Here is a 27,402-nt window from a genome sequence, read left to right on the forward strand (position 1 = left end):
ATTCTAGTCTAAATTGATGAATAAAGAATATTATTTGCGTTATATTCAGGCCGAACCAAAATTTTATCGCAAATGGCAAAGTAGCGCGTGAAATTTACTTGGGAAGTCATGTTTGAGTCAAAAGTTTTTGAAAAAATCAACTGTTAAAATTTTAGAAGTAGATTTTCAATGCCTGTATTTCCATGAAAAGCCTTTGCTACCGACTTTCTCTTTCAGAATGCGTTCCCTGAGGCTTTTGGCTCCACGAGTGGCTTCTCTCGCTGGGCGAAGATACGCAGCTGCTTCTGTTGCCGAAAGAATCGAGGAGAAACGGGCCCAGGCGCTGGTCGGCGGCGGCGAACGAAGAATCCAGGCGCAGCACAAGAAAGGAAAGCTCACCGCCCGAGAAAGGATCGAAGTTCTTCTTGACGAAGGTCCGGCTCATCAAAAGTTTCATTTCGCACGCTGTGCTAGTTAAAAACAGTTTATGAGCTCGGTAAACAGGCACTTTCGTTGAATACGACCAGTTCGTTGAGCAGCGATGCTCCGACTTTGGAATGGATGATCCAAAGAACAAGTTTCCTGGCGACTCGGTCGTCACTGGTCGTGGCTACATCAACGGACGACTGGTCTATGTGTTTTCGCAAGATTTCACTGTCTTCGGTGGTTCGCTTTCTTCTGCCCAGGCTATCAAAATCTGCAAAGTGATGGACCAGGCGATGGAAGTCGGAGCGCCCGTTATTGGACTCAACGACTCTGGCGGAGCCCGAATTCAAGAGGGAGTCGAGTCTCTCGCCGGCTACGCTGATATTTTCCAGCGAAACGTAATGGCCTCAGGAGCGGTGTCAGTAACAATCACAACTGATTGAATCGAAAGTTAATGCTCACCCAACAAAAAGGTGTTATTCCTCAGATTTCGGTCATTATGGGACCCTGCGCTGGTGGTGCCGTCTACTCCCCGCCCTGACTGATTTTACCTTCATGGTTAAAGATTCTTCTTACATGTTCATTACTGGTCCTGACGTCGTCAAATCTGTGACAAACGAGGAAATCACCCAAGAGGAGCTTGGTGGCGCCAAGACGCACACTCAAATCTCCGGTGTTGCCCACAAAGCATTCGAGAACGATATTCAGGCGCTCGTCGAAATGCGAGAGCTCCTCAGGTTTATCAGCTAGTCCTCGATCGGTTTCTTACCGCCTTTTTTAGTTACCTTCCCAGCTCAAACCGCGACAACTCTCCCCAAATTACAGCGTCTGACCCAGCCGACAGACTTGTTCCCTCTTTGGAAACCGTCATCCCTCCAGAGTCAACAACCCCATACGATATCAAGGATGTTATTAATCCTGTTATCGATGACTCCGAGTTCTGGGAGATTCAGGTTAGAACCAACCATAGCCTAAGAAGTGCTTACAACTTTCGTTCAGCCCGATTTTGCCAAAAATATCGTCGTTGGATTTGCTCGAATGGACGGCCGAACCGTTGGAATCGTCGCCAACCAGCCAAAAGTTGCTGCTGGTTGCTTAGATATTCAAGCCTCGATCAAGGTAATTACAGCCGCACTGCGAAAGAAGCATGTAAATGGACTGCTGCATTCATATATTCACGCTAATATTGACATGATGAATATAAATATGCTAGGCTGGTCGATTTGTTCGATTCTGCGATGCTTTCAATGTCCCAATTGTGACTTTTGTCGACGTCCCTGGCTTCCTTCCCGGTACCGCTCAGGAACACAATGGTATTATTACACACGGCGCAAAACTGCTCTACGCATACGCAGAAGCTACCGTTCCAAAGGTAAGGGCAATCTTCACCAAGCATTTCTCTTTCCTTTGTGTTAGATTACTGTCATTACACGAAAAGCGTACGGTGGCGCTTATGATGTTATGAGCTCGAAGCACCTCCGGGGTGATGCTAACTACGCATGGCCAAGCGCGGAAGTCGCCGTCATGGGCGCCAAGGGAGCTGTTTCTATCATTTTCAGAGATCCAAAGGAAGCTGAAAAGCAGGAACAAGAATATGTTGACAAGTTCGCCAATCCGTTCCCAGGTGCGAGAAAGAACTTATAATTTCCCCAGAGCTGATTACAAAGGAATAACTGTTTACTTAAGCTGCCACGCGGGGTTATGTCGACGACATCATCGATCCCGTCACAACTCGTCGTCAAATCTGCGCCGATTTGGCAATCTTGGCCAACAAGAAGCAGTCGAACCCTTGGAAAAAGCACGCCAATATGCCGCTTTAAGTTAATCCTGCGGGCAAAAACACTCACAAGAAAGCCCCTCCTCCTCAAGTTCAACTTTCTAAGCTAAACTTTTGTATAACTGAATGTTATACTGACAAACAAAAAACTTCTAATTTATCTTGCCTCTCCACTATAACTATTCGATTCTGTACACGGGTGCTGGAGAGTTCGAAAGCTCTACCAAAAAAACGAATATACCTAACAGATTTCATAAAAGACGGAGAATATTTAAAACGCGAACAATTGTTATAAAATATAAACCTCCAGTATTTGTGACAGTCTTCTTTTCGGCAAGCAAGGCATGCTCCCAGATCAATTAAGGAGGCCCTAAATCAATCGCCGCTTTTTGACGACTGCAGATTTAGCTTCTTCAAATTTTATTCTTTCATTATAAAGCAGGATTCATTCTCACTATCAATAAGGAGTACTCAATGATGGACGAACCAGTGATCTACTACGTGAGAGTATTTTACGGCAAGAGAATCTGAAAGTAGAGAATCGTATCGATTAATAGTAATGTGTGCGAGAGGACGGATTCTACGCGGAGCACGATGAACGGGCTCTCAGTATGTGCCCAAGTTAGCGTGGGCAGGACGCCATTTTATTGGAGCCAATCCTCGAGGTGAGGGCGCATGGAGGGTTAAAAGACTTTGTCTACCATGGAAATCCTCATCAAAGAAGAGAAATATTCACTCCCACTTCTTATAAAATAGGATGTCAGACCTAATAACGAAGAAATAAGATGTGAACCTAAGGTAGTTGCAATCTGGGCTCGGCAACCTGTGTCAGGAACAGACACAGGAACAGGAAAAAATTCTGTCCCACATTTTACACAGGTACACAGGCAGTTTTTACACAGCTCTGGTAACAGGTTACACAGGTCAGGGCCTGCCTAAACAGGAAACAGGCCCTGTGACAGGCCAAAAACAGGATATTTCTGTGAAAAATATTACAAAAGAAAACAAAAAGACGCGAATTTATCGGTTATTTTGACTAGTTAACTCTTTATACCGTATATTATATAAATAATACGTCTTTCGCTATTGATTTCTTTAAACATCTTCCCTGATTTATGCAGTTCTTGACCAGGTTACACAGGAACCTGTCTATGGTCAGAACCTGAGCGGGAAAAAACAGGCCTGTTTTAGTCAGAAACAGGAACAGCATTAGAAAAATTTTTCCCCGATTTTACACAGGTACTCAGACAGGTACCCCAAAAACAGGAAACAGGACCTGTGACAGGTTTTTACACAGCTCAGTTAGCCGAGCCCAGGTTGCAATCTCTAAGAAAAAATCTCAATAAGAACGCCAAGAAGAGTAAGGGATAAAAAATTTAAATTCTTCGAATCAGCTTAATTTCTTATATTATGACTACATAAATATTTGTATTAACAATCAGAATGAATAATTAATGCACAGAAGAGTTGTTATTTAATATAGAACGCATGATTTGGCCCTTTGGATTTTCAGCATTTCGCAAAAATAGCAATATTCTGAGTTTCAGAATTTATTGGAAAAAAAAAACAAATTTTAAATTTTGATGATTACTTACTGCTGAAATCAAAATAATAATACAATTCATTAATGATTAAAGTTGCACTGGAGATTATGCAGAAGCGCATCTGGGTAATTTATGAATAATCCTGTACGGACACTGGTTTTACATTTTGTATTGCGCGAACCCTGAGAATATACTCCGCCGGGACGATGGGGTCACGTGGTCAATTTCGATTGCAGTTGAGCGAAACAGCGAAATAATGTTTCAATAGGCGATCTGTTTATCTTTTTTCAGGAGAATAAATCAATTGCGGACCAAATGAGTACCAAAAAGAAATGAGAGACAATATTCAAAATGATTATGAAAACTACAGTTACGATTACAGCAGCAACTCGACCTTCCGCCCCTTGCCTCCAGCTGGGTCCGATGGGCTCAATTTGGTTCTCAAGCTAAGGTTTATCTACGTAACGGATTAAAGTTTAATCACTTTATTTGAACTTTCATTTGTGCAGTTATGTCGAAACTAATTCTCCGCACAAGATATACACGAACGTATAGTATTCTCTTAATTCGTGAACGACATGATTCTGCTTCGAAAGGATGATCCCTCTGACTGACGGTAATGTCAATATGTTCAGTAAGAGAAAATCGCTAAATGTGGCAAAGAGATTCAAGCCGTTTTTTTCAGGCTTAGAAACTTTGAACGTGGCCTTAGTAGCACGACAATATACTAGTTCGAGTGTTTGCCACTCTTATAAACCCAGTTTAAGGCATTCTTCCAAGTGCTCTGCTTCTTTGGCATCCTCGCCAACTTGTTAGTTATTCTAATTTGTGGACAACAGCGTCTGCGTCAACGGCCAAGCCATATGTTTCTGTTAGCGCTTTCGCTGGTTGATATAGCTACGGGATTCGAATAACGAACGAGTTTTCAGATTCAGCATTCGAAATCCCTGCACACAGTGTTCTTAGTCGACGCCGTGATTCAAAGAATTTACGAGCTGAAAAACTTTCCACGAAGCCAATTTTTTTGCAAAGTTCTGTATGGAAGCGATACCTTCGCTCAGTCTGCCTCTTCATTGTTGTTGGCGGCGATTGCATGGGATCGCACTTTGCTGCTATTTTTTCCGCAGAAGCGCACGTCCCTGTCTGCTAGAGTCCTGATTGCCTTTTCTTGCCTTATTGCTCTATGTGCTTCTCTGCCAAAAATTTATCATTACGGGCTTGCAGAGCAAAAACGCGAATTCAACGATGGCTCTGTTGAAAAGAAAATACTTTGCGTTCCTATGATTATGCACCCAGAAACGAGAGAGGTATACCTAGTTTCCATAAATGTAAATTTAAAAACTGGTAGGTTGTGAACGAATCCGAGGCAGCAGCAAGATTTACATTCTGGAGCACTATCATCGTCTTCACATGTTCCTACTTGATCACGGCTGTTCATTTGATTGTGCTTGGAGCAGCAATTATTGTCAGAGTAACGTCAGGAACGGGCACTTTATAGAATTACTTTAAGCTGAGAAAAGATCAAAACGAGCCCTTTCAAGTGACTCGAGAAGCAATCACGACGCATGGGAACCCGCAAGCAATTGCTTACCAAAGAATTGTTACATATCGAATATTAGTGCTCTTTTCGGCCTTTATTGTTTGCCACACGCCATTTTGGATTATGGCAATTCTTCAGGAGAGGTTCAACTTTAACAAATAAATGACTCGTAATTATCGTAATTTCTTCGTAATTTGAACGTGATCAAAGGAAATTCCTAGCTACATAAATGCCGTAAATAAAGCATCGCCACAGTAAGTCTCGCTCGTTAATGAAATCTTTTGGATATTGATTTTAGTTATCCAGCGATAATGAACGGGGCAGCATACTTGATGACTGCGAACTCTGTTGTAAATCCGCTTCTCTATGCTGCCGTGAATGACGATTTCAAATTAGCATTCAGGTACAACACGATTAGACATCTACTAGTAGACAAACTTATTTATGTTTTAAGATCGTCGATTAACCGTCTTCGTCGCTGGTTCTACAATCCAAAGCTTTTCTTTTGGAACGTTTTTCAATCATCAACAATGCAGGACGATGTCAGACTCACACAATCAATGCTGCTCACTACGCCACAGGCACGGGGATATCCCTACCATAGATGCAATTTTCATAAGAGCTACTTGGGTCACCCAGCTTAAGCCTCCGCCTCAATCACTCGTTGAAGACTAATTTGAACTCGTTGAAGAGGAATTTTTCAAGTTGCGATTATTACTTTAATTATTACTGAAAATCCAGCAATTTGCGAAATAAATTAATTATTCATTGAAAAATTCTGATCAATAATTTTTATATTACTGTATTCAAAGGTAAGTTGCATCAAAATGCGTTTGTAGAAGAAAGCGATTCATTTGTATCACGTTTTGTTTAAAATAGTCACGCAAACTCAGCACAATTTAGAGAAATGAGGAATATACAATTTTTATTTCGGATTTAGTACATCTGCTTGTAGGGTCATTGTCACAATCCGCAATTATTCGAACGAACAGCTGAAATCAGTAAATTGGTGACACACGCAATTATGAACCTGTTCTGCCTTTAAAGCTACTGTAATTTAAAAAATAGAGGGTTCCTGAGTGTAAAATTGGATTTTTAAAACTGAAAAACGGTGTTTTTTTTATCTTGTGAAAATAGATAGTGCATTTTGCTTTCTGATTTGTGCTGATCATAAATAAAAACGTGAAAAGAGGAAACTGAAGTTGATTGTGATACTGAAATTGTTGTATGTTGAAGACATCACTTGAGAGGATAGAGGAATTGCTTGCTTTGTTGTCGTCTGAAAAGCAAGTGGAATAAGTTTGAACAACAGATTGGTGACGTAGGGATTGCTTAAACGAAAAAGAATTTCTACAACGATTTTGAATGAAGATAAAGGAGGAGATAAGATGGGTAGTTGAAGGTGAGAATAAACTTTGATGAACTAAGAAACAGAAGCAAATCAGCTTGGAAACACAATAATAAACATAAACATATATGAAGCGCGTAAATACAAGCAGCTGTTGATTACTCTGGCGAAATGAAATTTAGATGGGCTTTTTCACCGAAAAAATAAAACGAAAATTCGTGCGACTATTTCTACGAGTTTTAAGTTTTAAAATAGTTTTATAAAATTAGTTAAAAGATTTTTAGTATTGCAGATGACTGTTTGTAGCCGAAACTAACCAAAAAGTAAGCAGAATATGAAGTAAACTGAAAAGTTGTATTGATTTCTGAAGTTGAAGAAAATAAATAAATAAGATTATGAAGCCAACGATAGAAATGAAAGTAAAACGGCTGGCCAGAAAAAAGATGAAATTATGCCATGGGCGCGAAATGATGAATCCAAAAGGATGGCAGCAGAAGATCGAATTATTTTTTTTGTTTTAATTTTTTTAGGATATGCTTGAAATTAATGAGGAAATACTATGACTGACGGCGCCCTTTGGGCTTTCTTCGAGAGGGGAGCTTTTGTAGGCTTTCGAAGTATTCCCGGTGCCATTCCAAGTTTAACATGAAGAACTCAGCCAAGGTAGAATCGCAGTCTTGATCTAGAGCTTTTATTTTCTTTATTGCTTATTTAATATTTACTTGAATACGTGAAGTAGTTCTCTGAATTGAAGAACGAAGAGAGATTTTCCGACGCTTTGCACCATTGAGGGATAATGTTTAACTGAAAAGCAGAAATGATCAAATCGAATGGAATGTGCTCATAGTTGAATAAAGACTTACACTTCCGAATAGCTGCGATGGGATGTTTGGCGAATTTTCGAAGAATTTCTCGTAAAAGTCTTGACTTTCATCGTTGAATCCTTTGAACAGTCGTTTTGACTCTCCGGACTCAACCTTCTTATAAACAGTCGGGAAGCTTGTATCATCCACTTTGCCGTCTTTAAATTCGATAAAATATATCAGTTCAAGAAAGGAGAACTCGTACCGTTCGCAAGGAGATTGGTCTCAAACAGCAGTTGTTGTTCATGAAGTGCGAGTTGTACGTAAATCGGGTGTGCTCCTGTATTGACCACTTCTACTTCCACCTTTGGCTTGAAAAAGGTTTTCAGGAGAAACATGTCTAGCCTCGAGAAGGTCTTTAGGTGACTATTTCAAAATTGTTTTATCTAGTAAAACCGTGCCTTAGATCCTGGATTAGCATCCGGTAGAACATCAACGACTACGATTTCAAAGTCGAGTTTAGAGCTGCTTCTAAACAGGTTGAATGGCAGCTTTCTTCGTCCACGCTTGTAACTCTGTAAGCAGCACATTGCAGTTCTGGAAATAGATCTGCAATCTGTGTGATTTCCTTTTTCGCAGATTTTCAAAAATCTTGCTCGTCTCGCCACAGACTATAAAGAGAAATAAATAAATGGAGGCATTGATAAATTTAGGAATAGCATTCTTTCATGATCGCAAACTCACCCGAATTGAACAATGGCTTCGAATGGACGATTTACTATCGAATCATCAGTATTTTTGTATGTTTTAAGCGGCTTGACGTCGATCTTCGAGTAGACTCCAGCGGGAAACTTGGGATGTGCCAGGCAGAATCCACAGTCTGTGAGATTTTCTTGTAGAAGAGCATCATGCTGCGCAGAAACAGAGGGTCTCGAGTTTTTGAATGGTTCTGAACTTCTTGCGTTAGTAAGGTGTTCAAGGAAAAGGTTAATTATTTCAAAGTTTTATCCAAAAAATAACGAGAATTGAAGCGATGAATATCAATATTATTGAACTCAGATTCCTACGTAATAAAAGATACAATTTATGCTTCATTTGATTCTTTCATAAATGTTATATAGGAAGAAACAAACTGGACTATTTTTTCAGTAATTGGAGTGATAAAATGATGAAATATTTTGAAAATGTACCTGATAGGGCGGGGTCTAAGTCCCTGATGAAGTGAATAGTGCCCCATTTCTTGCCTTTACAACAGTTGGAAAAGCTGTAATTTGATTTATGAAAGTTAGTGGGGCGGAAACCGTATTCATATTGAATTGAAAATCTCGGGATGGCAAGAATAATAATAAATAATTAGATCGGATTAAGTCTGTGGTAATGATTGCCATTGGTTGTGTTATTGAAATTTCTTATCGCTTCGAAGAGCACGCTAGCCTGGACCCATAGCTAAACCTGAATCTCGTTTCAACTGCTCTCCTGAAAACACTTGAGTCTGCTTCAAAACTTTGTAATCAAGTGGTCGTTTCTTCGTATTTGGTGACAAGTTATCGAATGCGCGGCTATCTTCCGTCTCTTTCTCACTCTCAAGCTTGGGCTGGAAACATCCACAAAATTGTCTTTTTAATACGCACACCAGCGATAGTTTCTCGCTCTTCCTCTCTTTCTCTGTGCGGGAGCCCCCCGCACTGCGGAAGCTGCTCCGATTTGATTTCGTGTTTCTCGGTAACAAAGGTGGAATGCTGGTGATACTTTTCATTTACAGTCCAGTCAGTGTCGTTTCCGGACTGCTGGTGTTCCCCTGAAGATTTCTTGATTCGTATGGCTTAACTCTACTTCTTCTGTTACTCTCGTTCTCAGTATTTGTAATCTTTGTTGTGGCTTCGGTGATAGCACGTGTTGTATTCTAGAGATTGTTGCTCAATCGCATCTAAACAGTAAGGGTCTTTTATCTGCAGGAAAAGTTTTATTAAGTGCTCTAGCGAGTTATTTATGCGTGATAGAATGGATAGATAGAGCGACAGATAAGTTGTATTAGAGGAGAGTATGAGGCAATTCAAGTGAGGGAGCCGAAGGGGGAAATGCTCGGGGGAGCAAGCTAGAGTTGAAAAAAAATAAATGAAGAAACTAAGCTTTCAGGATTGTGAAAACAACTATGTGCTAGAGAGGTGGTTGTCTCGCTCTTTTATCGGGCAGCTTCGTTATAAACGCGCACGCAAAAAGTTCCGCATCATGGTTCATGGGGCGGAACAAGGCAGCAGGCCACGGCTTAAATTGCAAGAGCGACACTCAATTGCAATAGCGCCATCACCTGGCAAGGACCCTTGATAATGAGTTGAGGAAGACTGAAATACAATCCTGCGCATCGGCAGCCAGTTTGGCACTTTCTATTGATCTATCTGTCTTTCAGACACAGGGCTCATCCACCCATCGTTTACCATACCACCACGTAATACCTGCCCCGCTCATACAAACAATTATATATTCTTAAAAATTCCACTAGCTCTATAATAAACCTGCATAATAGATGCAAGAACTGATTTCAGTAACAGTTTTTTTTTTGCGAAAATAAAAACTGTTTTCGCGTTCGATTACGCGAAGATTCCAATTCGCCCGTTTTTTTAAGCTTGAACTCGTAGTCTGCTAGACAGAGCTCATGTTCACATTTTCAATGGTTTGTTTTGATGGCAAAAGTTCAATTGTGAAAAGGAGCTGACGCATCAGAGCCGACAAATATTCCAAGATAAATAGAGAAAATGCGCAATTAAGAAAAAAAATAATAATTCCAAATTAAAAAAAATAATCTTCTTTTGTTATTTTTTCTCTGAATCTACCTTTTTCATTGTCGATGTTTTATCCCGGTTTCGTTCTGCAAAAAGTCTCTTATGGTGCTTGGGAGGTGGTGTTCGAGAGGGGTAGAAGCGACGAGTAATTAGTAGTAAAGTTGATCTGGCTGCTAGTGAGAGTGTGAGTGTGGCGGAGGGGACCAGGACGCTGCTGGCTGGCGCAAAGAGGCGACGGACGAGGTCGGTTTGGTTTCGCCTCTGTCAGACGCTGCAGCTTGCTCTGGGCTCAGTCCGAGTCGCCTTCGCGCTCCGAGTTGGAGTGGCGTCGGACCGCCACACACGTAGATTTGGAAACAGCCGGTGCCACTCCTCGTCTTCTTCACTTCCAAACACTCTCGTAAAACAAAAAAAAATGCACAAAACGAAAGGGACAACTTGACTCTAAGGCGAAACCAAGCAAACATTGGTCGAATTGGCAAATGAATCCAGTGTCTAGGAGATAACGTCTACCAGACAGCTGCCCTCAACGCGTGGCTCAACATAAGGATCTATTGCTGCGAGCTAAGATGAGCTGTTACGCTGATTCCGGCACTGCCCTGTCTTTGTAAAATGGTCCAACAACAATCAAATTCCCGCTATTTTCGCTGTGGAATGTCCTAAAGTGAGAGTGTACACGTGCGAGAGAAAGCCAACCTCAATAATCTGCGAGAAATGATAAAGCCTGAAACGAGAAGATGCAAATTCTATGGGAAACGGATTGCATCTTCCTGCTGCCACGGATTATAGTATTCCCAAAAAGAATAGAGCTCTTTTTAACAACCTTAGAGAGCAGGGGAGGGGCGAGATGTATTAGATTATATTCTCAATTGATGATCTTGCAATTAAACAAAAAAGAATCTATGGGTACAACTCCGAGCTCGAGACTGGTTCTCTCAATTTACCTGGATTCTGAATTCGAAGGCTTTGAAGCATTACATAATCTTGACGGCAATGAATCTCTGACATTTAGACATTTGAAGCTTAGAAGCTTGTCTGGAGACGGGTATATAACAATCTGAAGATCATCAGAATACTTGATGTCAGGAAAAATCCACCCTCCCGGCGCTGACTACAAGACACACGGGCGCGTGACGAACTTCTCGATAGAATCAAGAGTCGCTGCAAACCGTAAGCCATAAAATGGGGGCTACTCATAGACCAGATAATGTCAAGCGCAATTAAGCAATTCGAAGTGATTTTTGGGTTTAATGTTGACCCCTGTTCTTAAGGGTCATTATATCACTATCATGTACAGTCTACCAGATAAAACGTTAGAGGGCGAGTCTACCCGCCACGTTCAGGCTAAAGCCTCGCCGCTATTGGCGACCTGCCTCCTATTTGATCTTGAAAATAACAAAGAGACCGTGAGCTGGTCATGTCATTTTGTTGTTATAAAATGACAAGAGCTGTTTCGCAAAACATTAAATGACGCTAGTTTATTAGGAAAAATGGTGCAGTGGGCAGTAATAGGGACAGAGAAGGGATATAAGAAGACAATATAGAATTTATTTTTCTGAAACTTGTATTTTATAGTCCAAAAATGAAAGAGTTTTTATGTGGAGGATATTATGAACCAAGGACAGTTGTTAAAAAAAATCAGGGCCCAGAGGCTGAAATGATATAAATATGCGTCTGATATTTCTTTATTTTCTCCGGCAAAAGACGATGACGGAAGCAAAATCCTATATTCAAGTCGTCAACAATATATATATCTCCAGCAATTACTGAGTCTAAATTTCAAGAGTAGAAAATCGGTAAGACGATCTATCGGAAAGTCAGCTGTGTCTGAACTGGCAAAAACAATACCACTGTCTGTCAGAAGTTATCGTTGTATTTCCAACTATCAAGTTTGTACTTCTCGAGAAAAATAGAGCCGTTGCATTCAAATAAACAACCGTCCGTAAATCGAGCGGAAAATTGCACTCCGTTGCAGTATTTTTCTATTCTTTTTGAATGTTGCTTGAATAGGAGTATCTTGTCATGTTGATTTGCTCAACATTCCCTAAAGATGAATTTATAATATTGTCTTGAATATACGAAGAAGGTCCTTTTGTAAAGTGGATTTCGACAGAATATGTATCATAAACTCAAACGCAACCAGAAAATGTTATTTTAACGGTGAGCAAAGGTCTGATCAACGTTAAGATTAAAAAAAAAGAATTGAATATTACAATGAAATAATCGTTTTATACAAGAAAGCCATTTCGTCGGACACTTAAACGCTGAGGTGGAGTTCAAATTTAATTGCCTCAACTTACTTTTCATGTAGCTTCGCTAGTTTACATACTAACCCCATATAACCATATATTTTTAGAATCCTCATGTGATGATCTAGTGCTTTAATATGTCCGATTCTTGAATTTCCGGTTTATATCGGATTTTTATCGGTTTTTCCCATTTCGTACAAGTAACGCTTGGACAATTATATATTTTTAGAATCCTCTCGATGTCAATTTTCCACTGGTCATCTTTTTACGTCGGTTTACTCGTTTTACCGGTCATTTATCGGTTTTTCATAAATATTCAAGATAGATAAGGGGTATGATACATTTTCTGAAAGCCCATTTCAAGTCCTTTCCACTGAAAGTGTAGTCAGTAGAAATGTCCGTTTATTGTCGGTTTTAGTCGGTTTTTTTGTATGAAAAGTCGGTTTATAAGTATAAATATATTGAAAAAGCCAATTTACCTTATGCGCTCGAACGCTCAAGCGTTTGCTCAGCGAGCGGCGCTTCCGCAGGTCATGGCCCTGCTCAAAGACCATCTTACATCATCTGAATGTTATAAATATGAGCTTAATTATCAGTTTGTCCTTTATTTTGATGGCAATAGTTATTGAAGAAAATATTATTGAAACTTTCAGAATTATAATTTAAGAATAACGTCAATCCAATGGAGGCTCGATGGTAGGTGGCAGTTTTCGTCTGGGCAAATGTTGTTTTTTTCTTCTTGTCTCGTGAGAGTTCTCTCACAAAATGTGGCGGTCGGTCGTTTTTTGAATTGTAATCTTGTTTCTTCCCATTTTCCGTTTTCGTCTTTGCAAAGGCGAAGCATATGATACTTTTTTAGGTTAATTTACACTTTTTATGGATATTTTGATGAATGAATAATATGTAACCATTCCGATCGACTGCCGTTGACAGTTTTTCCGGCAGTTTGAAGGTCTGGGTCACGCTGGAACTCGGAAATGTACCTTCCACTCAGAAGATTCACAGGCCTAGTCAGAACTTTTTCTGATGATCTGGAGGCTCTAGAATGTCTTATAGGAAGATTCACAGGCCTAGTCAGAACTATTTCTGATGATCTGGAGGCTCTAGAATGTCTTATAGGAAGATTCACAGGCCTAGTCAGAACTATTTCTGATGATCTGGAGGCTCTAGAATGTCTTATATAGTTCTGACTACCCTTCAAAATCTTCCTGTAAGATATTCTAGAGCCTCCAGATCATCAGGAATAGTTCTGACTAGGCCAGTGAATCTTCCTTTAAGACATTCTAGAGCCTCCAGATCATCAGAAATAGTTCTGACTAGGCCTGTGAATCTTCCTATAAGACAGTCTAGAGCCTCCAGATCATCAGAAATAGTTCTGACTAGGCCTGTGAATCTTCCTGTAAGATATTCTAGAGCCTTCGAATCCTCTAGAAAAGTTCTTAATAGCCCTGTGAATCTTCCTATAAGATATTCTAGAGCCTCAAGATCGACTGAAATAAATCTGATCTGATGATTCTGATGGATGGTAAAGACTTTATCTGATGATCGCAACTCCTACCGTAATCCGTCGTGATCATGAGGGCATCGTTATCGTAGGTGCAGATGTCTAGAAGACTCCTGCTGAAGTTGTAGCACTCTTCGTTGAGTTTGTAGTGGTTCAGCAGTTTCTTTTGGGCACCAGAAGACATGCATCCTCTCAGAAGGTAGTCGGTCAGCAAATCAAGGAACTCCACCTTTGGTGCACATTGCATGAGAATTTGCTCTCGCTTGTATCTGTTATTGTTGGCGTCGACTTTTTCGATTTCACATAGCTGGGCATAGGTAACATCTGCATCGTCTGGTACAAGTTCCATGAGCAGCTCTAGGCGTGCTCGAGCAAGAGCATATCCATCTTCGCTGTCATCACATGTTGAGCAAGCATTTTCCAAGCATCTGACTGCATGTCCGCCGTTTTCGCATACTGTCGTGTCCAATAATTGTTCTTCGGATATTGCAGGTCGCATAGAAACTCGATTTATAGCCTTGCAGAAGAGTTCCACTTGAAGGTGACTCGGGCAGACGCATCGGAGAATAGATTCATCATCAGGAAGAGATAGCCAGCTGGAAAAATGCTTTTTATATATTTTCCGAAGGGTGTTAAGACAGCATTCCGGCCCTTTTTCTGCTTTATATTGCTTCAACAATATCCAAAATGGCTTTCGCAGATATCGTTTACGTTTTATTTGACCAAGAACTTGAACTTCGCTTCGAACTCGTGTGTCCAAATCGGAATTCTCTTCGAAAAACTGGCATAAACTTGTTTTGAGGGCATCATCTGTGGATGTAGAGCTGTATGAAGATGGTCGTGTGTCCCCAAGGCATCTGTCAAGTTCTTTATACTTTGGATGTTTCATCCAGAAGTCGCTCATATCAGAATATTTCATGTCTTCCTTTGATATGATATCGTATTCGATGTCTCGAACTATCCATGGGAGAGTTTCAGAATGTCCGGTGGCAATGGCTTTTGTTTTTGTTATCGGTTGTTGCAACTTTTCGATTTTACCTCTCATTTGACGAACAAAAGTCGCTTCTTTACTGTCCAGTTTACGTAAATCCACTGCAAAAATGGAATCCAAAATCATCGAAAGATTCTTCTCCATTGTTGGTTTGATGATCTTTGCTTCTTTTTGGCTCTAGAATCGTTATTTACATGACTACTGTTTGTAAATTCTTTGAAACCAATTTTCCCAACAAAAAAACCGACAAAAAACGACAACAGGCCCATCGAAATACTTTCACGAAACTATTTTTAGCGTGAGAAACGCGGTTGGCAACTTCCATTTTGAGCATTTCATTTTCCAATTCTAGTTTTTTCAATTCATGTCTGTTTCGATCTTCTTTTTTGCTGCTTTCTTCTTTTTTAGTGACAGTCTCTCGATCATAATGAAAGAAAAGAAAAAACGCGCTTTTGAAAAGTGACGGGGATCAGTTGGTGCGAAGGATTCTAGCGCTTTCTCTCTCTCTCTCTCTTTTGATCTCTGCTTCTCTCTTTTTTTTTTGAAATGATCTGGGCTCGATTTCATTCTCTAGTTGGTCTTATATGATTCATTTCACAGGGAGAAACTTTTGGTGACTCTTCATCCTTTTTGGTCGAAAAATCGACTCTCGCGGTTCGGAGCGATAAAGAAGCGATAATATTTTGATTTGAAGATTGAAAGTATGAAGAAGTAATAGTTCTGAATGAGTGCTTTCAGAAAAGGTATAATAGTCACTATCTAGCTTGAATGCCGGTAAAAAACCGATAAATGACCGACAAAACCGTTAATCCGGAAGAATAACTCGATAAGAGGAAAGTTCACGTCGAGAGGATTCTAAAAATATATAATTGTTTGGGTATTACTCGTTGGAAAAGTGGGAAACCGATAAAAATCCGATATAAATCGGAAATTCGAAAATCGAAGATATTAAAGCACTAGATCTTCTCATAAGGATTCTAAAAATATATGGTTATAAAGGGTAAATATGTAAATTGGCAGAGCTACATCAAAAGCAAGTTGAGGCAATTAAATTTGAACCGCGCCTGAGAACGGGGGCAAATATTTTTAGCTCTGTCTCGTAGCATGAGACAAAGATAAGGGCTCTGATACTTTTCAACGCACACGTAGTCATTCTCGCACAAGAAGCATTGTTTCTGAAGCGTCAGAACTAAGTACTCAATCTTCAAGCTTGAAAGCAATATGTCAAACAAAATTCAGTGTTCTGATCTTTTGATTAGTGGAATGCTTTGTGGAATGGGAATAATTATCTTCGAAAAGAATCATCTTCTGGTGTTCGTAATTTCTTTCAAAATTAAGTTTTTGAACTCATTCGCTTTCTTGGCTGCTATTTTCTTGTTACCAAGGGGATAGATCTGTAGCGTCATCATTATTCCACGAGAAAGTTGACAGGGATTTTCCCATAATTTTGTTAATACGATACTCTTTCCCATAAGCTTCGTTGATCTCACAGTGCGATCGGAAAACTCATAAAACTTCCAAATGCCTTCTGACAAATGTCGGATTCTCAAGAATAGGAATGAACCGATAGATATTTGTTACGTAACGAGGTATGCTATTGACGGAAGATTTCAACGAGACTGAAATTAGTCGAGGCTAGGGAAAGAACGTCGACATTGACAATAAGCATCAAGCTCTCAAGGCATAGATGGCATTTTCGTGACGCAGCTATGGCGAGCAGCCTTGGCTTGGTTTCCCATTTCAAGAACCAGGCGGTGTCGCGACGCCATTCTTGATTTGTGTTTCGATTAGCTGCTTCATGACTGAAAGACGGAGACCGAAGAACAAGAACTCGCAATGAAAGTCTCCGAGACTCGCTGCCGAATCCGCTTGAATCTACAAGTCTCTTCTGTCCAAAAGACAATTGTTCCTAGCTCCCGCATAAGTAGAAAATTAGAAGAATTAAAAGAGACGCGGATAAGTACTCCGCAACAATGAATACTAAATCTTGCTGACAAATCACTGGCATTAGGAAATCATGAAGAAATATTCAATTTTTCATAATATCATCTAGAGGGAATAACTCTTGATAACAGAATAAAATATTCTCTTCCTAACCATTTCTTATCTTACTTAAAAATCTTGTTAAATAAGCACTTGAAGTCTTACATCCCTGCCATAAGAAAAAAACCTGCAAAGACTACGCTTGGCTTTCTGAAATAAATCAGAATAGGAAGGTTCTTTGAAATGTCTTTTTTTTTTATTGGCAAATAGCAGTCTTTTAATAAAATTGAAGAAGAAGATGCAGATTTTAACAAAGTTGAAATATGTAACTTGAAACAGAGTTAAGTTGAGTAAATGATGGAAAAAAGGTAGTTTTCGAAGATAAAACTTCACTTCGGTTTTATTAACGAGTCATAGAATTTTTAACGTTTTTACTTTGAAAAAGAAGTGCTAACTTACGTTTGCTAAAGCAAATGCGCAATCATCTCGGCCGAGAAGAATGAAAATTTTCGCTAGGTAAAAAAGGTTTTGGTCGTTGATAAATTTTGGTTTTACCGTCGACAAAAACTCAAAGTGGAGAGGATGAAGACAATGGAAAATATGAACTCAACAAACTTTTATTATACAATCAGATTTGGGTGATTTGAGCAGAGAGACTCGACAAAGCGAGAAATTTAAAAGCTTTAGGGTCTCGCCCTGAGAATAATATATTTTGAACAAGCAGAACATTAAAAGATAGATAAATTCTAGTCTAAAAAACGTTAGGTCAAAAGAAAGTTGTATGAATTATGTCTTGAAGAAGACGTTATCAGGGTTGTGGACTTTTTTATTCTGAATAAATGGGTCGTTTGAAAGTCTACAAGCCTGAACGGTCGGGTAGAGGGCAGTCATGAAATTGAGTAAAAAATTGGGTACTTTTGCTTTAGTGGAGCATCATTATACCAGTTTTTGGACGTTATTAAATTCTAATCAACTATCTGTAGCAAACAGAATCACAGCAATTGTTGCTTTTGAGATGAAGGAGTTGACTTAACTATACACGAGAGCTCGTCCGAAGACGAGTCCTGGAAGAGCTTTTCTTTCTGCGAGTTAGAGTCGTCAGTAAAGAATGCTTCGAAATAAGGAATATCCCAGAGTAAGCTGGAGTACAATGATCGCGCACGCTGATCAGGTGGAGGCATTTGGAAAAAGAAGGAACTCAACAATGCAACGGTGACGCAAGTAAAGAGACCTGTCGTTGACAAGAAAATGTAGGAGATCTGGAAAGTGCTTGATGACTCTTCAGCCGAAGGAACGGATGTAGCAGTGCTGAGGGGAGATTCCGGCAGTGAAGTTAAGTTGAAGCACTGCATCGTGTTCACTACAAAGAAGAGATGACCACCTCGATATGCTATTACTAACCGGCTAATGGCTTGGTAAATTCGTCCGTCGGATTGTCCATTACATAGAACAAAATAGCGAGTCCAAGTCCGGCAAAATAACCAATTTTAGCGGGAGCCTTGGAGATCCAGGGGCAAAACATTCCCAAAGAGAACAATCCCAAGGTCGGTCCAGCGACGATTCCGTTGACACTCATCGCAGCCTGCAGTACTGTTTCTCCAAGAGCGTCAGCGCCATACGCAGCCATAATGACGAAGATACCAGCGATAAATACAATAATTCGTGACCAGACGTAAGTGTTTTGACGGATTACGCGGAAATTGCCCTTCAGCTCGTCGATAAGAACAGCACATACGCCGTTTATACCGCTAGATACAGTAGAGAGTGTGCCAGATGTGGCTGAAGCTAGGAAAAGGCCCGGGAGCCCCTTGTATTCAGCCAATTTCTGCATGACCATGTATGGCACAAGCTGGTCTTTTTGCTCGATTACCCCCGCTAAAAGATCGTTTATCAATTGCACAAAATTAACGTAAATTACCTGCTAGAGGGTCACAACCGACATAATAGGCAAACATGATCAGTCCAGAGAAAGCGGCCGTTACGTTGATGGCAATCAGCGCAAAGGAGTTCAACCAAATAGCTTTTCGTGCAGTTCCCTCGGATTTGCAGCAGATGTATCTTTGGATGTTTGATTGGTTTGTCCCGTAAACCCCTATCAAGAGTTTATATCCTCAAATAGAATGTTTTAAGTATTACCAAGCCAAACGCCGAAGGTGGCACCGAAGACAGTAGAGAGAACGGAATGTCTGACTCGAGGGTCCATGGAAAAGTCGTTGAATGCAAGTCGGCCGTTGTCGAGCGCCGTTGAATAGATGAATTCAATGCCCATGTCTTTGCACCCTTTCCAAATTAGAGCAATGAAACCGGCGTACATGGAAATATACTGGACAACATCCGTCCAAATTACGGCCTAGAACCAAGATTGAATGGCGTTCGGATCGTTTAACATTACCTTTATGCCGCCCAGGGAAGTGTAGACGCAACAAACAACTCCCATGATAGCGATGGCCACATTTTTCGGAACATTACACACTTTCTCGATGGCGACAGCGGGAGCATACACGACTGAAATAGAACATATTAACAATTGAAGATGGGTAAGCACATTTTAGAACGCACAAGACGACATAGATGACGAAGGAACGTACCGATGCCAGCATAAATGATAGCGTTGAAAGTAAACACAACAGAGAGGATAAGTTTGAATTGCCGATCAAATCGCTTCTCGATATATTGGTAAGAGCTGGTGTAGCCTTGGCGATAGAAGAAGGGCATGTAGATACGGGAAGTGATGAATGAGACGAGAAGATAAGAAACGCCGTACCAGAGAAACATTATCCCAAAGTAGTAGATTTCGGCGGGAGTGGAGATCACCGTGATTGAAGACATAAAAGAAGCTGTCAGCGACAGAGCTACTGGGAAGGCAGACATCTGAAATAGCCTTGAACCTGAGTGACACGTTTTCAGGACTTACAGAACGGTTGCCGACGAGATAGGTATCCTCATCGGAGATGGAATCGTTTTCTAATTTATTTTCTTTCTTCCTCGAATCAATCCAAGCATAGAAGAGCCCGATAAATGCCTAGAATTAATTTTTATTATAAGCTACCCAGGAATGCTCAATATTTACCGAAATTGCGAGGAGACCACTGAACACTGAGTAGTCTTCAGGTGATAGGGTGGGCAGTTCAGAAGTCAAGTCGATAATTCGTTCGCCCATCTCTTCTTGCGTGTATTCTCTCTAGCTCAATTGAAAGTGTCGTTCAAGTGGATAAAATTGCAAAATTGAGATGTCCCAGAGCCGAAATCCTCAGTCTATATATAAGATTTTTTAAGCGACCGGAAAATCCCATCATTTTCTCGAGATTACTACACAATACTAGATCATTCGACAATGGGCCCTATTAATACAGTAAATTCCGTTAGTTAACAGTAGTAAATGATGTCAGCTTAACGTGATCGTACTCTGTTTACGCTGATCCGGAATGCTTTGTCTCTTTTCTTTCTTACGGTCATTCTGGTTCTGTCTTTTGTAGTTTGGAAAGCTCGGCATTTCTGCACACGTACAAGGCAGTGGATTCTCTTAAAAAAAGAATAACTGCTGATCTAATCTTCATTATTCAATAGCTGTAGATGAAATAAATTCCTAAATTTTTAAGTCGATTTAAAAGTCAATAAAATACCTCTGAAGTACTGATGTTTGAGTGCCGCTGCTGCTGTAATCCTCTTTGAAGGGCAATAGGCGAGCATGTTGTTGAGTAGTCTAAATCCAGCTTCGGAATTCCACCAAGGAAATTTCGACTTCAAATTATTGTATGGCTGGACTTTCAGCGATCGACCTTTTTTGGCTCTAATTTCTTGAAATATATTAAATTTACCAATTGGTAGAATTACTTCTAGAGGGACGTGAAAATAAAGAATCTATAAAGCATTTCCTTTTACAAGCGGAAGATCGCCATAACCAGGCCAAATAGTTTCATTAGGGCTTCCAATCGTATCTATTATCTTGTCTATAAGCTCAATCTCGTTTCGGGCGGGAAAAAGGGGGTCGTGAAGAAGAAGCTCTGACAGAACGCACCTAAACAAAATGGCATTATTCGGAGATAAAATTTAAATAGCCATTCATCGATTGTTTTCTTAAATTCGCTTTCAATACATACCCGGCCGACCAAAGATCCATAGCCGTGGTGTGAATGCTATCGCCGAATAACACTTCGGGCGCTCTATACCACAAAGTAACGACTTTTGGCGTCGATGGTTTCCGAGGAGTACCAAACGATCTTGCCAGTCCAAAATCTGCTATTTTCAGCACTCCGTCGTCTAGACCACATAAATCAATCAGGCGCATTTGCTTTTTTTACCTGTCAGAAGAAGATTTGAGACTTTAATATCCCGATGAGCGATGAACTTCGAATGCATGAATTCTAGCCCCCTCAAAACTTGAACCATCAGGCACTTTACTTGATCTATGAGCAGGTGATCAATGTGTAATTGGGCCACGAGTTTACCTTCTAAAAACGGCTTGGACATGTGGTCGAGTAGCGATCCCAAATCGTATTGACAGTATCCCATGACGAGGAATAGACTCTCCAGTTGTTGTCCAACGGCGACTGCCTGTAGTAAGTCACAATCAAAAAGAGGCGGAAAAGAGGAGAGTTGACTTACCCTTAGATCGACAATGTTTTCGTGCTTGAGCGAGAAAAGAAGGGAGATTTCTCTAATCGAGCTGACTGGAATTCCGTCCCGTTCTTTCTCCATTCTGACTTTCTTCAGCGCCACGATTTCGTCGTCAGCCGTGTCTCTCGCTCTGTACACAATGCCGTAAGTTCCTTCTCCGATTCGATTTAGCTTTTCGAATTCTGTAACTGGTCTTTTCGCTCGTGTTCCGGAAATTGTCCATAAATGTCACTCGAGTTTTGTTTTTTTCAAATTTAGACGGCGAGGACATTTCTCGACAAGTCCTACAACGACCCATTTTGAGTCTCTCGGGGATCTCACTCTGCTCCAATGTTTTTACGTCGACAATTGGGGGCAGCTTTTTGGGCGGCTTCGAGTAGGAACGTGAGGATGACACATTCGACGCTTCATCCTCCGATTTTTTTCGACTTTGCGCGCGGCGACTGTCTACTTTGGCTTTTTAATACAGCCCTATTAATTCCAGTTGCAACTGGACCAGTGTCCACTGAGATCGATCTATTCCTGATCATCGATAATTCAAAAAAGCGTTCCTTGGTTATCTTCGTAGGAGAGATTTCTCTTCCGATCTTTGTGAAGTGATTTTCGACGCTCATCCTGAATCAACCGTTAGCGATTACAAAAGTGCACAAGTCGTCAAGTTATTTGAACAGGCGCAAGTTTTCTGAAATGAAACTTCTCGAAATCGGACGTTACCTTTTTGGTTTCACTCTTTTTGAGTCTTTTTTAGGCTCAATGATCAATCTCTCGTTCATTCTAACTCGTTAAAAGCAAAAAATCTGCAGAGAAGATTCTTGATTTTGATTTTTAGTTTCTGTAAACCCAAATCGCCCTGAAAATGCGAATATGCGGTTACGTCAGAAATGGGCAATAGTGAGCCGTTCCTGGAAGAATCTACTTGGATAGATTGGCCTCTTGCATCTTTCTGTACTTGACTCCGACTGGACAGGCCATGATGGGATGCTCGCCCGATGCTACTAGAGCCGTAATAAGCAGCGTTGCTTGAATTAGAGCCTGTAAGACCCTTGTAGCTCGTCTGCGCGGGCTTGTTCTTCGGCTCCCGCTTTGGGAACTGCGCCACGGGTACGTAGTTGTCGTCCCCTCTGATCATCTCCCTTCGTCTTCTCTGAGTTTTCTCTCGGCGAGGGCTAAGGGAAAATACTACGCTCAGGGAAATGTTACGCAACTGGCTGAGTTTGTGGCCCACAGGCGGGGCCAATCAGCGCAGTCTGGGATAAGCTCTCAAAATCGGAGAAAACCGGGGAAAAGAGACTTTTCGTAAGTTATAAAAGAAGAAACAATAAAGTGAAAAGAACGGCAGTTCAGAATAAGCAGGATCGCTCTCCTCGAAAAGGTACACTAATTGTCTTTTTGTAAAATAACCTCTAGGCGGGTTCAGTTATGATTTTACGAAAGAGCTTATTTCTCAATGAAAATGCATCGCTTTAAGTTTCTGCATTAGCACTAGAGCCTTCGAGAATTTTCCATTGTGCTTAGGATTTAGCCTCTTTTATTCTGCCATAAATAATAGAAAATACCCATTCACGTAAATAATTCTTCATTTTTAAGGGTAAAAGCGTTTGAAATTGGTACTTAGGATTTGGAAATTGCCCAGTGTATCGCAAGTTATTGAATCTTTCAAGGATAACTAACATCGATAGTCATCAGCACTCGCCAAATCACAATAGGAGCGATTCTATATATTTCTCGGTTTTGAAAGCTTGAATTCGATCGAAAACGCAATTGCCAATTGATTGAGCTCTTCAATCATTTTAATTAAAAGCAGCTTGTGAACACTTTTCACTGAAAAGTGCTCTCTCTTCTTTCCAAGCATTTTCATAAGTGCCGGGAGAGCAGTTCTTAGGTTTCGCATGTGATTGTTCTTTCTATTTCTTTACGTAAATAATTCAGCCAAACGGGACCAAGAATGAAAACTGGACTTAAAGCGAGTTGAATCGGAAATGGACACGCTGAGCCACTTTCTGCGGCGATCGTCGCGCAACCGCCGTGCAATGGCTCTTGGCAACAACAACGCCAGTGTCGAGCGCGTCTTGCAGGAAGCGAGCCTGCTTCAAGAAGCCCCATCTGCGATTTCCTCGCCCGTTTCGAGCGTGCCACCGCCGCTGCCCGATCGGCCACCAGCGACGCAACCTTCGCGACTGCGAACTTCAGCCCTTCGTCGCCGTGCCACCTTCAGAACTGAAAACGGCGATCAACGTCTTACACTACGAGATCGACGACACTTTCTTCGAACACTCGAGTCTCAGCGCTCCAGATCGAATCTTTTGGCAACAAAAAGTCATCTCTCTTCTTCTGGTAAATAAAAAAAGACGCCTTAACAACATTTTCGAACTAAATTTTTCAGTGAAGCAGACATCGCGCCTGTTCGATATTTGGAGCGAAATAATCAAAGGTGTCCAGGGCAGACATGGCAGCTTCGTTGCGTCTTATTTTTACTTTCTGAAGTCGCTCCTTCAATTCTACGCTCTCCCTTCCTTTCTATGTATATTGTTTATATATTCGCCTTACAGACGCCACGAAAATCTAACTGACGAACTCAATAATGCGACATCAAAGAAGTTTCATTTAAAAGACCTTGTCACTGGCGAAGGATGGTTTCTCAACTCAGGTAGATTAAAAAAAGAGACTTTGCTCTCATGTTTCAATTTTAGGTCTATATTTTGGCTCATATCCCACCGATTCTGCTCTTTCGTCCTATAGCATTCCGACGGCGTATGCAACAACCATTTTGGTTATTTTTTGTATTTCAGCAGTTCGCATCTTCAATCAAGGGAGACGTCATTTTTCCCTAGCTGTCCACTATCAAATGATGTCTCAAAATGGAATCTCCAAACTTCTTCTTTCTGGGTGGGATTACTCGATCGTGGACCCTCACATGGCGAATCTCCAGAAACGTTCGAATGCACTCTTCATCAAAGAAAAGCTTGCAAAGGACTCAAGAGCTACTTCGTCGGTAGTGATTATGTGGACAAAGTCTGCATTCATCTGGATTCTTTGTTTGACCCTTGTTTTCGCTTCATGCGTCATGATTGTAATTATCGGTCGGAGACATTATGACGACTTCTTATACGCCTGCAAATACTGGTATCGGCCGTGTCCTGAAACAGAGAAGATTCCGCTTATTATTCCCGCTCTCACATCGTTACTTTCATGTCTTCTTACTCGCCTATTCGTGGTGCTTGGAGAAATGGAGCATTTCAACAATGAACACAGAATAATCTTAACGATCACTAGAATCCTAGTCATGCGATTCGCACTGTTGACGTCGCTTATTTACGAACTGAGCGAACGGTACTCGATCAGATTTTGCGTTACCTGATTTCTTTTTTATAGATCTCAGAATGAAGACTGCTGGGAAGATGTGATAGCACACGAACTCTACAAGTTCTTTTTCTTCGACACGATGTGCTCGTTCTTGATCAACACAATTTTCTGCGAGTGTCTAGTGTCACTAGTTCGAAAAGGATGCTCAATGAGACCTCCTGTTTTCGACGTCATTTCGAATGGAATCGAAATAGTCTTTGGCTGTTCTATTACGTTTCTAGGAATGGCTATTCAGCCCTTTGCAGTGCAAGTTTGCACCTTTTTGTTTACTTCTATCGCGAATGCTGAATATCCTGAATGGAGGATTATATTTTTGTCCGCTCCTTCTTCTTGGGGCCGTTGGGCGCGTGTTTATCACATTTTATGTAAAGATCTTGGTTGTCAGATACGTTAGCGATGAGCCCCACGATGTTATCACCCTTGGCGCGATCTCAACGATGACCACTGTTTCCGAGACGCTGTCCTTTTGCTACTCAATAATCCTCATGATTGCTGTTGTCCTCCCGAAAAACACCTCGAACTCTTGTGGCCCGTTTAGAAATCTCGAATATCCATTGCAAATATTTTCCTCTTTGGCGAACAATGCGGCTCACATACGGTACTATTTCTTTTTCGATTCTGTAATCATGCTCTGGTTCTAGCCAAGCATTCGACAAAACTGTTAGCATCCTGACTTCATCTGTCCTTCTCAGTCTCCTAATTCTATCGTTGTTTGGACTTATCCTAGTCGTACACACAAGAATTCGCGGTCAAAATCGCGAAGTTCATCGGCTCAAGAAAATGCTTAAGAAACGAGGGTACACAACGCAGCTCCGCAGTTAATCCTGAACATTCCAATTCTCAATTCTGTAAATAACAGCCCAGCTATTCCTCTGACCTGCACTTTCTTCATTCCAATTCTCTGCACCGATATTTTTCCTGCACTAACTGATATAAATTAAAGGACCTTCATAACAATAGATTTGAATCTTCTGTGATTTTATTTGAATAAAAGGTATGGTAAGGAATACCATACTATCAAGAACTGTGAGTGTGTATCATCGAGTTTGTTCGAGGCGCTTTTTGTTGTTGACTTTTCGTGGGGATCTGCGGTTGAAGGGATTACAAGGATGGTTACAGAAAAAGGGATTGGGTAGAGTTTGGGAGGCATCCACTATGTCTCCATCGCTTCACTTGCGCTTAATGACATGCTTGCAAAAGCATCGCATGGTCCATCTTGGGCGACTGCTGGATTCTCAACCACTCGCAAACTATCAAAATAATCAGTTATTTCTTGTCAGACTGACAATGTCAGTTATGTAACGAGGAAAATGTGATAATCCGCACCTTTGAGTTTCGTAGAATCCAATGCCGTTGAGAATCATGGTAAGGTCGTCGTATTTTCCGGCAGGAAGGGTGAGATACCGCCCTGAAAATAATTGTCATTATCAATCTCTGCTGAATGTTAGCATAATTGAGAGTGACAACATAATTCACCCTGAGATTCTATCGTATCATTTTCCTAGTTGCGTTTAACCGAGTAGCTTAAATGATTAGGTATGCGCTGGAGCAGTTCATTTGAATTTTTTTTACTTTTTAGATATTCTGATCGATTTATAAGAGTCGGCTTACAGTAAGACGCTCAGAGTGTGCTCATTGTGGCAGCCACACAAAAAACAGCGGGGTCACAAGATCACGGGGGGAATTCTCCTTTTCAAAGGCGGGCTCATTGTTTTTTCTCACTAGGGTGTTGAAAAGGCGACTGTTTACGGCATGCCCTCAGAGTACATACCTTGAAAACCCAAGTTACTGTATAAAGTCCACGCTCCATTTTCGACGATGGCGGATTTCGGGCACAAACGGCGATATCCAAGGGCAGCGAAGTTATCCGTGAAGCTCTTAAATAGAAACTGAGCTTCGCCCCTTCGAAAGATTTCATCAGTGACATCCTCTTGTTTTCTAAAGAAACAAATGTTGTCTTTACCTGTCCGTTGCCTCCAAAGTGTCGTTCGGAAAACAACTGAATTCTGCTTGGTGGTGCCATTTTGATGTAGTCTTTCTTCAGTTAAATATTCCTCGCGCTCTCTTGGATTTGACCGAAAACAACTCTGCCTCGTCTTGTTAATAGTTAGCCGCCAGGTGCGCCGACAAAAAGTCTAACTGAATCCTCGTTACTGCGCCGGGCGTGTGTAAACTTAGTCTTCTAGAAAAACAACGTGGCGAAGCTGGTATTCCTTTGGGGGAGCCTCTCTTCTGATTTTAGCAACCACGTGCTCTTTGGCTGTCTGGTTTATGAGTTGGGCCGACCTCTGCCCCTGGAGAGGATACGCTCTCCGCTGGGAGTGCTATCAGATTGTCGTCCTCGCATGACCCATTTTGGCGATCACATGACGTTATTAAGATGCTGACTGCAAACCCTAGAACCCCCAGGTCAAGACTAATGACGGCCGAAATCTCAGTGATTAATTTCTTCGATAAGTTTAAATGTATTTAAACTTTCAATTTCCCCAAAAGACGAC

The 27,402-nt window shown here is 41.0% G+C and overlaps 7 protein-coding genes across 9 annotated transcripts; 3 read left to right on the forward strand and 4 right to left on the reverse strand.

Moving 5' to 3' along the window:
- Window positions 1–205: 205 nt before the first annotated feature.
- LOC145709850 (propionyl-CoA carboxylase beta chain, mitochondrial-like) lies at window positions 206–2,438 on the forward strand. The gene is given in 9 exon segments (XM_081787555.1): window positions 206–413; window positions 484–821; window positions 857–932; window positions 935–1,142; window positions 1,187–1,358; window positions 1,405–1,524; window positions 1,619–1,777; window positions 1,822–2,029; window positions 2,092–2,438. Coding segments are annotated over 9 exon segments (1,611 nt in total). The 5' UTR covers window positions 206–217; the 3' UTR covers window positions 2,226–2,438.
- Window positions 2,439–5,012: 2,574 nt separating this feature from the next.
- On the forward strand, window positions 5,013–5,925 carry LOC145708857 (uncharacterized). Its single transcript, XM_081786554.1, has 6 exons — window positions 5,013–5,033; window positions 5,075–5,197; window positions 5,237–5,409; window positions 5,488–5,520; window positions 5,565–5,669; window positions 5,721–5,925. The coding sequence occupies exons 1-6, from the start codon at window positions 5,013–5,015 to the stop codon at window positions 5,908–5,910; spliced, it is 645 nt and encodes a 214-aa protein (XP_081642680.1). The 3' UTR covers window positions 5,911–5,925.
- Window positions 5,926–6,036: 111 nt separating this feature from the next.
- LOC145707776 (uncharacterized) lies at window positions 6,037–8,663 on the reverse strand. 2 transcript variants are annotated; one of them, XM_081785352.1, is made up of 7 exons: window positions 8,608–8,663; window positions 8,162–8,366; window positions 7,879–8,088; window positions 7,683–7,788; window positions 7,478–7,635; window positions 7,337–7,418; window positions 6,037–7,290 (listed from the first exon to the last, which is right to left on the reverse strand). In XM_081785352.1, the coding sequence occupies exons 3-7, from the start codon at window positions 8,005–8,007 to the stop codon at window positions 7,172–7,174; spliced, it is 594 nt and encodes a 197-aa protein (XP_081641478.1). In that variant the 5' UTR covers window positions 8,008–8,088; window positions 8,162–8,366; window positions 8,608–8,663; the 3' UTR covers window positions 6,037–7,171. The 2 variants fall into 2 exon arrangements, with proteins under 2 accessions (XP_081641478.1, XP_081641477.1); XM_081785351.1 differs by having other exon boundaries at window positions 6,039–7,296.
- Window positions 8,664–17,172: 8,509 nt separating this feature from the next.
- LOC145708417 (sodium-coupled monocarboxylate transporter 1-like) lies at window positions 17,173–20,188 on the reverse strand. Its single transcript, XM_081786087.1, has 8 exons — window positions 19,995–20,188; window positions 19,839–19,946; window positions 19,513–19,795; window positions 19,317–19,429; window positions 19,061–19,274; window positions 18,843–19,016; window positions 18,326–18,799; window positions 17,173–18,284 (listed from the first exon to the last, which is right to left on the reverse strand). Exons 1-8 carry the CDS (start codon window positions 20,082–20,084, stop codon window positions 17,917–17,919), a joined length of 1,824 nt encoding a protein of 607 aa, XP_081642213.1. The 5' UTR covers window positions 20,085–20,188; the 3' UTR covers window positions 17,173–17,916.
- A 23-nt stretch (window positions 20,189–20,211) lies between these two features.
- LOC145708420 (cyclin-dependent kinase 10-like) lies at window positions 20,212–22,883 on the reverse strand. 2 transcript variants are annotated; one of them, XM_081786091.1, is made up of 11 exons: window positions 22,444–22,883; window positions 22,256–22,280; window positions 22,093–22,156; window positions 21,824–21,988; window positions 21,530–21,732; window positions 21,373–21,478; window positions 21,226–21,330; window positions 21,025–21,184; window positions 20,799–20,942; window positions 20,548–20,702; window positions 20,212–20,446 (listed from the first exon to the last, which is right to left on the reverse strand). In XM_081786091.1, exons 1-11 carry the CDS (start codon window positions 22,668–22,670, stop codon window positions 20,310–20,312), a joined length of 1,491 nt encoding a protein of 496 aa, XP_081642217.1. In that variant the 5' UTR covers window positions 22,671–22,883; the 3' UTR covers window positions 20,212–20,309. The 2 variants fall into 2 exon arrangements, with proteins under 2 accessions (XP_081642217.1, XP_081642216.1); XM_081786090.1 differs by having other exon boundaries at window positions 21,530–21,741; window positions 21,833–21,988; window positions 22,444–22,875.
- A 784-nt stretch (window positions 22,884–23,667) lies between these two features.
- On the forward strand, window positions 23,668–26,187 carry LOC145708858 (transmembrane channel-like protein 6; the record flags this gene model as incomplete). The annotated part of the gene is made up of 5 exons (XM_081786555.1): window positions 23,668–23,875; window positions 23,925–24,188; window positions 24,232–24,871; window positions 24,914–25,502; window positions 25,546–26,187. Coding segments are annotated over 4 exons (1,497 nt in total), but the record flags the coding sequence as incomplete, so codon positions are not given.
- Window positions 25,866–27,335, reverse strand: LOC145708442 (beta/gamma crystallin domain-containing protein 2-like). The gene is made up of 4 exons (XM_081786115.1): window positions 26,868–27,335; window positions 26,676–26,781; window positions 26,231–26,312; window positions 25,866–26,154 (listed from the first exon to the last, which is right to left on the reverse strand). Exons 1-4 carry the CDS (start codon window positions 26,925–26,927, stop codon window positions 26,058–26,060), a joined length of 345 nt encoding a protein of 114 aa, XP_081642241.1. The 5' UTR covers window positions 26,928–27,335; the 3' UTR covers window positions 25,866–26,057.
- Between the last annotated feature and the right edge of the window lie 67 nt (window positions 27,336–27,402).

The sequence above is a fragment of the Oikopleura dioica genome, chromosome XSR, assembly GCF_907165135.1.
Source record: "Oikopleura dioica chromosome XSR, OKI2018_I68_1.0, whole genome shotgun sequence".
NCBI classification, from domain to species: Eukaryota; Metazoa; Chordata; class Appendicularia; order Copelata; family Oikopleuridae; genus Oikopleura; species Oikopleura dioica.